Here is a 9947-nt window from a genome sequence, read left to right on the forward strand (position 1 = left end):
TTACAAAAAGCATCTTCTACATTTTAAAAACATAATAAATTATGGTTTATTATTAAATATATTTATATCTATTTAAATGTATTTTAAATCGAATTTGCACAAAAAATAACAACGCGGAACTAGTGTTGTTACGAGGGACTAGATTCGCGGTGACACAAGCGTGCGACATGTAAACAGACGCGGGAAAGTGGACTCGCTTAGAAAAAATGGTGGACATTCTAACACGAGTTTTCAAAACGTTCTCGTCACAAGGCGCAGGAGAAGATGAAGCCGCCGGTTCGACTCCGCCGGCTGACAGCGCGCTGCTGGTGGGCGAGCACCGCGTCTGCCGGTCGCTGCTGGTGCTGGCGGCCGTGACGGCTGCGGCTGAGGCGGGCGTCAGAGTTCAGTTCTTCACCCAGACGAAGATACAAAGTCTGCCATTATCTGTGCAGAAGTGCGTTAAGAACCTGAGTCCGGAGAGTCTCAAGGTAAACACTTCTCCACGACCACGTTGCAATTAAACTTCAAACCGCTAGATGGCAGCAGTCATTACGACTAAAGGAAACATGAAATCCTGGGATGACTGAGGACGAGGGGATACGGTGACACTAGGATATATTTTGGTTTAAAAAAACAGATGAAAGCAGTTATGACTTCATCAAGTGTCATGTGGTCTGTAAATTATGCAACACCAGAGTCAAGTACTCGACAATACTTCACATATATACTTGTTACTACAGTATCACTATATATCGCATCTCCAGAATTTTGCCATTCACTTTCTATAATACTCAATTGCGGCACTTCTGGCATTCCATAGATATGCCTGTCAAATTAAATTGGACCAAAATATTGATCGCTGAGGACGAGAGGATACAGTGACTCCAGCAGCTTTTAAAGCTGATGTTTGGACATATTTTGGTTTGAAAACAAGTGAAAACAGTTACGACTTCGTCAAGAGTCATGTGGTCTGTAAATGATGCAACACCAGAGTCAAGTACTCGACAATACTACACATATATACTTGTTACTACAGTATCAGTATGTATCGCATCTCAAGAATTTGCCAATTGTTGTGGCGTAAAGGGTTATTGGTCCAAGATCACTGACATCATCCTAATGACTGTTCCAGCTACTGGAGAAACCAGAAACACACACATTTGAGAGACAAACATCTTATATAATGAGATTGGGAAACATCTTTTGAAATCACCTTGGCCGAGTGTCCAGGCATCGTCATGCCGAGGAGGTCCGGAAGGCCGACCCCACTGTGCACTGAATAAAGTCAATGTGAATGCTGTAAGACTTTGATGATTTCTGGATTCTAAGCTTGTACGGATTGCTCGTGAATTATCTGCTGGGCTTCGACCCACAGTTAATAAAATCCATCATCCTGTTGACCAGGTCTGGGTTCACTCATTTCCAGTCGACAACCTCTGGTTCCTTCTTCAATACAATACGCAACCCTCTTTCCATTCATTTTCTATAATACTCAGTTGCGGCACTTCTGGCATTCCATAGATATGCCTGTCAAATTATATTGGACCAATTGATCTGAGGACGAGAGGATACAGTGACTCCAGCAGCTTTTAAAGTTGATGTTTTAAACATATTTTGGTGCGAAAACAAATGAAAGCTGTTAAGACTTTCGTCAAGAGTCATGTGGTCTGTAAATACTACAACACCAGAGTCAAGTACTCGAAAATACTACACATATATCCCTAAAGTATCGCAAAATATCGTATGATTGCCTCTGTATCGTGATCAATACACACCTCAAGTAAAAAGGTGTTTAAATGTTTAATTTTAATTTTTTTAACATTGTTTAATTGTAGTTTATGTGTAGAATGTAAATACAAATCCTTGGATATTAACTAAATTGTGTGTTTTCCATCTTCAGAAAATCAAGTTTTCCTACCCGAGGACACTGGAGGACCTTCTCCAGCAGGTGGCGTCCCTCCATGAGCCCGACAGCCCTCGACCCTCCCTCATCATCGTGGACAGACTAAAGGAGTTCCTCTGTGGACCCGGAGGAAGCAGCCACCCGGGCCTCCACACCGGAGAACAATCCTCCGCCGCGCACCTCGCCGCACTGTTGTGCGACACCGCCGCCTTCCTCGCACGAGTGTCCAGTTCAGGGTCCTGCCGAGTCCTCGCCTCCTTCTGGTCCGGAGAGGCCGCTGCGGAGTCTTCGGGGACCGATCCCGTCCTGGATGTTCTGGACCGGTACTTCTCGGCGAGGTGCACTCTGGACAAAGACGCCAGCTACGAAGCGGCGGCCGCCGGCCTGCAGGAGATCTGGAACGTTTACCTGTCCGGCCCGGGGGTCACGGGGGTCACGGGAGTCACGGGGGTCACGGGCGTGGAGCGGGAGTGGCAGCTGCTGGTCGCCACGGACGAGTCCATGGAGTTCAAGTTGGTGAAAAAATGAAAAATACACTCAGAGACGAATCGTTGAAGATTTGTTGCTGAAGTTTATTTATTCCACAGAAAATATTTTTCTCACGTCGACTTCTGTACAACAAAATGTATAATTCAACATATATTTCTGACATAAAGTAGAAAAAAAAAAGCGTTGAAATGTTAAAAAAAAGTATTTTTATGTTGTTTCGAAATTATTAGATGGAAAAATGTACAATAAAAACTACTATAGAAAATGTATCTATTTAATCATAAATTAACATTAAACTGCACTAAACACAACGAGTCAAGACCTCAAAGTTAAGATGTGACTTAACCTACAACTAATCTAGTTTAAACGCATTAAAAAAAATGTATATAGCAAGTAATTGATTAAACAGCTTAATGCAACAAGACACGTACAAAAAATGTGTACTTTTATAATACTAGGGGTGTGGGGTATTTTTTTCTAAGATACTGTTTTGATATTTAACAGAAATGTATATATTTTTTTATAAATAAAATCTATTTTATGGTTTATTTTTAAAGTATTGGCAGAATAAAATAATCCAAATTATTATTTAGTATTTTTAAATATATTTTAAAATATATTTAATAAAATCCTGCAAGACCCAGGCGGTGACTGAGGACAAGAGGATGCAGTGACTCCAGCAGCTTTTAAAGCTGATGTTTTAAACATATTTTGGTTTGAAAACAAATGAAATCAGTCATGTGGTCTGTAAATACTGCAACACCAGAGTCAAGTACTGGACAATACTACACATATATACTTGTTACTACAGTATCGCAACATATCGTATCGTGAGGCGTATGGTATGGCTAGATTCTTGACGATACACACCCCTAGTAAATACACAGGTGTGGTGACAACTTTACCTCCCAACAAATCTACATTTAAAGAATTCTGGGTAAAAATATCTACAGTTTTAAAGACCAAATCCGAGACAGTGTTGAAAGAAACGTATTCAAAGTGAATAAAGACCTGAAAGAAAAGTAGTATCGACTGGTTGTTGGAAGGAGACCCCTGTCCGCGGCCCACCTCACGTGTCCCGCCAGGTCTCATCCAGGACCTGCGGCCTGGACAGGAAGTGTTTCCTGTGCGCCGGGATGTCGTTGGCGTACAGAACCACCTTCCCGAAGTCGTCCGGTCTGCTCATGGGGCTGTAGTCCATGGACACCCCCGAGTCCGCCACCGCCATGTAGGTGTACCCGGGGCCCCTGTGGCTCAAGCTGGGGTTAGGATACTCGAAGCTGGACTCGGACGACAGACGCCCCGACCCGGAACCCTGCCGCACAGACCCGAGGTCGGAGTGGGACTCGGATCGCGCCGCCTTTCTCGACGCGAACAGAACCTCCAGAGGAACGCTCTCCTCCAGGTTCTCCTCCTCGCTGGGGTGCTGGTCGCTCAGCGTGATGTAGGCGTCCTGAGACTCCAGAAGGGAAGAGCGCGAACACGGCACCGTGTGCTTGTGGGTCCCACGGAGGTGGTCCATCAGCGAAGAGTTCCGAGCGGACCGCCAAGTCTCGGCAGAGTCCCCGCGCTCCAGCTGCCCCCTGTCCTCCTTCACGGTGACCCCACCGGCCGTGGAGGTCTTCAGGGGAAGAGGTGGTGAACGGAGTGAGGGGCTCCGCTCTGACAGGACTTCCACGGCACTGTGGCGTTCCTCGGACCAGACCAAAGGTGGACCCAACCACAGAGGTCCGTCCGTCTGTCCCAACCATGCCTGTGGAAACAACCAACAGAACCTCAGATTTAAGTGGGAAGAATGAGAAGAGGATCACATCTGGTCCACCAACAACTGGTCTCCCCTGGGCCTTAATAGGGTTCATTCTGAACACCAGGGGGCGCTGCAGTGTTCATGTAAGTTTGTATTTGGCGATGATACCAGGCTTGTAAGAAAATGTCGATACACTGAAATATCGTAACGTTGTTTTTTCCACATTACCAGATCGATATTCAAAAACAATATATCGATATTGCTTTCAAATTGGTCACTGTGTTTGTTCATTTTTATGTTGCTATAAAACAAAAAACCCGGAGCTAGATGGATCCTGGCGACGACTGAGGACGAGAGGATACAGTGGAGTCAAACAGCCTTTAAAGCTGATGTTTCGACGTATTTTGGTTTGAAAACAAATGAAAGCAGTTACGACTGAGGACGAGAGGATACAGTGACTCCAGCAGCTGTTAAACCTGATGTTTGGACATATTTTGGTTTGAAAACAAATGAAAGCAGTTACGACTTCGTCAAGAGTCATGTGGTCTGTAAATACTACAACACCAGAGTTAAGTACTCGACAATACTACACATGTATACTTGTTACTACAGTATCACAACACCAGAGTCAAGTACTCGACAATACTACACATATATCCGTGTTACTACAGTATCATAACACCAGAGTCAAGTACTCGACAATACTACACATATATCCGTGTTACTACAGTATCACAACACCAGAGTCAAGTACTCGACAATACTACACATATATCCGTGTTACTACAGTATCACAACACCAGAGTCAAGTACTCGACAATACTACACATATATCCGTGTTACTACAGTATCACAACACCAGAGTCAAGTACTCGACAATACTACACATTTATACTTGTTACTACAGTATCACTATATATCGTATCTTTGCACATGTTTTCTTGAAGCCCACCTGGAAGTCGCCTCTATAGATGGTGAGAAGATCCTGGAACTTGTTGTCAGGAGTCGGGATAGCGGGCCAGATCTTCCTCAGAAGATACCTGAGACGACAAAAACAAAAGTTTCTTGAACTCTGTCCAGAGATCCAGTTGGAAAGTCGTCCTCCATCAGGACTGACCCGCGGTAGGACATGAGCGCCATGAGCGTGAACATCAGGAGGATGAAGGTGATGACGACGGTCAAGGACACGATGAGTGGGTTGATTTCTAGTTTGATGGCAAACATTTTAAATCTCTTTTGAATCCCAACGAGGACGTGAACACGAGTCTAACCTGCCGGCAGCGTCTCCAGGAACACCGGCTCGCTCCACTCGCTCCAGTAGCCGTTGTAGCTGATGCCGTCCAGCTTCACCCGGACTCGGACCTTGTACTTGGTCCCGGGCTGGAGGCCCCTCAGGACCAGCTCTAAGGCTTGGACCTCCTCCACCTGGAAATGGCACCACAGTTGAAGCCCCTCACCGGCAGTCCAACCCATTTTTTTTTGTTGAAAAAAATACCTCTTCAACTCGACCTTCGACCTCCGTGTAGGCGACCTCATAGATCATGCTGTCATCCATGTACCTCAGAGGGGGGTGGAGCCACCGGACCATCAGCTGACCCTGCTGGTCCAGACTGGTCACTGTCACGTTCGCAGGCGGGTCCAACAGAACTAGCAACGACAGACAAGATACTTTGATTAAAATTAAAATGTATAACATTTTAGATGAGAAATATAATATATATTATAATTTTATATATTGAACTTTTTTTTTTTATTTAATTAAAGTGCAGGTAGTTGTGTATTATTATGTAAGTGTATATTTAGGTGTGTATATGTATATTAATAGGTGTGTGTGTAGGTAGTTGTGTATTATTATGTAAGTGTATATTTAGGTGTGTATATGTATATTAATAGGTGTGTGTGTAGGTAGTTGTGTATTATTATGTAAGTGTATATTTAGGTGTGTATATGTATATTAATAGGTGTGTGTAGGTAGTTGTGTATTATTATGTAAGTGTATATTTAGGTGTGTAGATGTGTATAAACACGTGTGTGTGTGTGAAGGTAGTTGCGTATTATTATGTAGGTGTATATTTAGGTGTGTAGTTGTGTGTATTAATTGGTGTGTGTGTGTGTGTGTGTGTGTAGGTATTTTTGTATTATTATGGAAGTGTGTGTGTGTGTGTGTGGGGGGGGGTAGTTGTGTATTATTATGCAAGTGTGTGTGTGTGTGTGTGTGTGTGTGTGTGTGTGTGTGTGTGTGAAGGTAGTTGTGTATTATTATGCAAGTGTGTGTGTGTGTGTGTGGGGGGGGGCGGGGGGTAGTTGTGTATTATTATGCAAGTGTGTGTGTGTGTGTGTGGGGGGGGGGGGTAGTTGTGTATTATTATGCAAGTGTGTGTGTGTGTGTGTGTGTGTGTGTGTGTGTGTGTGTGTGTGTGTGTGTGTGTGTGTGAAGGTAGTTGTGTATTATTATGTATGTTTATATTTAGGTCAATAATTAAATACAAGAAAACAAATATATAGAGCACCGAGCTACTTGATGGAACTTTCAGCCAATCACAGGACATGCAGGCGATCATGTGACGACCCGGAACCATTCAAGGATTCCACAGCAACAGTATTTATTATTTTGAGAATGTTCAAATCAAAAATATAGATATTAAAAAAAGATTAATCATATAATCTTTGATTTTAGTTATTAGTCAATAATGTAATTAACTAAAAACTAAAAACATTGAGAATGATTTGATGAACTTTAGTTACTTTTGTTTACATGGAAAGTGAGACAAAAAAACCCCAGACTCAGCAGATTTTAAATGACGTGATGACATCACGGGGTCAAACAAGGGTCAGTCAAGGTCACTCACAGACGAGTTCGACTTGGAGGCTGCTGTTGTGGATCAGCACCCCCCGGCGTTGAACCTTCACGTCCATGTTGACGAACATCAGGGTCTGGTTCAGGTGGCAGACGTACAGTGGCTTCTTCCCTCCGGCCCGTCGGACCAGAACCAGAGGACACTGACCGCTGCTCTCGCCCCTGAGCCGGAGAAATACATCAACCTCCAGATATTACTTTATATCACAGTATTACTTCGCTTTTCTACACTTAAAACCACTGAAAAAGTAAAGAACACAAGGTTTCTCTCTACGCTGATGATATGTTGGTTTACGTGAGGTAGTAATGTTAATAAAATAAGTAATGTTTTCGGGCCTTCGGGTCACCATGACCCAGAAAAAACACAAGGTATACCGCAAACACATTTTTTTTGGAGCCTTCGGGTCACCTTGACCCTGAGACACCACAAGGAATACCATAAACACATTTGTTTTCGGGCCTTCGGGTCACCATGACCCAGAAAAAACACAAGGTATACCGCAAACACATTTTTTTTGGAGCCTTCGGGTCACCTTGACCCTGAGACACCACAAGGAATACCATAAACACATTTGTTTTTGGCCTTCGGGTCATCATGACCCAGAGAAAACACAAGGAATACCAGAAACACATTTGTTTTCAGGCCTTCAGGTCACCATGACCCAGAGACAACACAGGGGCTACCACAAACACATTTGTTTTCAAGTCACAATGACCCAGAGACAACACAAGGGATACTACAAACACATTTGTTTTCGGGCCTTCGTGTCACCATGACCCAGAGAAATCGCAAGAGTTAAAGACTCTAAACCTCACAAAATAAAATGTCACAAAGGACAAAAGTGAATATTTCCAGATTAATGGAGAAAGTGTGTGTGTTCTGGAAAACAAGGGTCAGGAAGGGGGGGTTTTGGGGGCCACACACCGCCCTTTGACCTGAAGTTTGGGGTAAAATAATACTAGAAAACCGACCGTTGAGAAATATTTCTGATAGCCATGTAACGATTCTATTACTAGTTAAATCCACATATAACTTTAATTTTTTAGCTGCTGGTCGAGCTTTTAGATCATTTTGTTTTTAGATTAAACTAAATATGGAATGAAAAATAAATATCAAACCATTATTTATGGATTAGTAACACTTTTTTTTTCAATTTAGAGTCTTCAACTCTTGTGATTTCTCTGGGTCATGGTGACCCGAATGCCCGAAAACAAATGGGTTAGTGGTATCCCTTGTGTTGTCTCTGGGTCATGGTGACCTGAAGGCCCGAAGACAAATGTGTTTATGGTATTCCTTGTGGTGTCTCGGGGTCAAGGTGACCCGAAGGCTAAAAAAAAAAAGTGTTTGCGGTATACCTTGTGTTTTTTTCTGGGTCATGGTGACCCGAAGGCCCGAAAACAAATGTGTTTGTGGTATCCCTTGTGTTGTCTCTGGGTCATTGTGACCCGAAAACAAATATGTTTGTGGTAGCCCCTGTGTTGTCTCTGGGTCATGGTGACACGAAGGCCCGAAAACAAATGTGTTTGTGGTATCCTTGGTTTGTCTCTGGGTCATTGTGACCCGACAACAAATGTGTTTGTGGTAGCCCCTGTGTTGTCTCTGGGTCATGGTGACCTGAAGGCCTGAAAACAAATGTGTTTGTGGTATCCCTTGTGTTTTTTCTGGGTCATGGTGACCGGAAGGCCCGAAATCAAATGTGTTTGTAGTATCCCTTGGTTTGTCTCTGGGTCATGGTGACCGGAAAACAAATGTGTTTGTGGTAGCCCTTGTGTTGTCTCAGGGGCGTGGTGACCCAAAGGCCTGAAAACAAATGTGTTTGTGGTATCCCTTGTGTTGTCTCTGGGTCATGGTGACCAGAAGGCTGGAAAACAAATGTGTTTGTGGTATCCCTTGTGTTTTCTCCAAAAATGGATGAAGAGGATCTACGAACTCATTGGACTTCTCAGTGTGTGTGAGAGGTGTGTGTCTCACTGGTAGGTGTAGGTGAAGGAGTACTGGTCCACAGGCCCGGCTCGCTCCTCATCCTCCTCCCAGAAACACGTCAAGTCCTTCCGTCCTTCAGCGAAGCACTTGGGGTTCTTCGGCTCTTCCTCCAGCATGATGGACACTGAAGTTTTCGGGGGTAAAAAAACATGGTTAACACTCGTGTGTGGGGTCACACAAGGTCATCACTTATTTACCTTTCCTGTGGTTCAACTCCCACACGCCCTGGACGTCCAGCGCCGCACAAGCGACGACCAGCAGCACCAACGACCCGCGATCACATGTCATCCTTCAGTCCTGAGTGAGCGTCTGAAGGTTCTGCTCATAACAGACGAGCGCTTGTTTGTTGGTTGAGATGCCGAGGATAGCGCGACACCGTTGCACGCCTGTTGCGCCGTGATAAGAAGTGAGTGTGCGCTTGTGGCCGAGAGGCTGTTTACTCTCGGGAAAAAAAAGGGGGCGGAGCAATCAGCGTTCTTCATTGATGATGATGGACGTTGAAGGCAAATCAAATATGTTTATTTTCAAAAAATATGAATATTTAAAAGTCATACTTGCATAGATCTGTATTTTTATGCACACATTAGAAGTATTATTAAATAGTAAAATATTATTATAGTATTCAATATAATAAGAATAATACTTAAAACCAAGATATTTAAAGCGCAGCTCATAGAACTACTGTTAAAAAAGAGGTTTTATTACAAACAAAACTTCCTGACATCCTGCTACACAAATATTGTGTTTTTTTGTGTTTGTTGGTTCAATGCATACAATAAAAAGAAAAAAATCAACCACGACATGATGATGCATTATGAGTTCCATTCCAGTCGATGTTTTTTTTGTGTGTTTTAAACAGAATACAAACAAATCTGTCGATATATACAAACACAAAAAACAATAATATGAACCAATAAACACAAAAACACAATTTAATTTAAACAACACTCACTTTCAGACTCACTTTCTAACTCAATAAACCCAC

General features: G+C 43.2%; 2 protein-coding genes across 2 annotated transcripts; one reads left to right on the forward strand and one right to left on the reverse strand.

Annotated features, from left to right (window-relative positions):
* Positions 1-201: 201 nt before the first annotated feature.
* On the forward strand, positions 202-2442 carry swsap1 (SWIM-type zinc finger 7 associated protein 1). The gene is made up of 2 exons (XM_087809029.1): positions 202-470; positions 1883-2442. Exons 1-2 carry the CDS (start codon positions 207-209, stop codon positions 2411-2413), a joined length of 795 nt encoding a protein of 264 aa, XP_087665155.1. The 5' UTR covers positions 202-206; the 3' UTR covers positions 2414-2442.
* epor (erythropoietin receptor) lies at positions 2437-9928 on the reverse strand. The gene is made up of 8 exons (XM_087809017.1): positions 9160-9928; positions 8951-9086; positions 6971-7140; positions 5617-5768; positions 5393-5546; positions 5239-5326; positions 5074-5161; positions 2437-4127 (listed from the first exon to the last, which is right to left on the reverse strand). The coding sequence occupies exons 1-8, from the start codon at positions 9248-9250 to the stop codon at positions 3444-3446; spliced, it is 1563 nt and encodes a 520-aa protein (XP_087665143.1). The 5' UTR covers positions 9251-9928; the 3' UTR covers positions 2437-3443.
* Positions 9929-9947: the final 19 nt, after the last annotated feature.

This window comes from Callionymus lyra, chromosome 15 (genome assembly GCF_982586985.1).
Source record: "Callionymus lyra chromosome 15, fCalLyr1.hap1.1, whole genome shotgun sequence".
Taxonomy (NCBI): Eukaryota; Metazoa; Chordata; class Actinopteri; order Syngnathiformes; family Callionymidae; genus Callionymus; species Callionymus lyra.

Bases quoted from the DNA above. Each gene is read 5' to 3' on its own strand.
- epor (XM_087809017.1), bottom strand. From the start codon at position 9,250: ATGACATGTGATCGCGGGTCGTTGGTGCTGCTGGTCGTCGCTTGTGCG. The intron at 9,087-9,159 runs GTAAATAAGTGA...CGAAAACTTCAG, and splicing joins GGAGTTGAACCACAGGAAAG to TGTCCATCATGCTGGAGGAA. The intron at 5,547-5,616 runs GTATTTTTTTCA...TGCCATTTCCAG, and splicing joins TCGAAGGTCGAGTTGAAGAG to GTGGAGGAGGTCCAAGCCTT.
- swsap1 (XM_087809029.1), top strand. From the start codon at position 207: ATGGTGGACATTCTAACACGAGTTTTCAAAACGTTCTCGTCACAAGGC. The intron at 471-1,882 runs GTAAACACTTCT...TTCCATCTTCAG, and splicing joins TGAGTCCGGAGAGTCTCAAG to AAAATCAAGTTTTCCTACCC.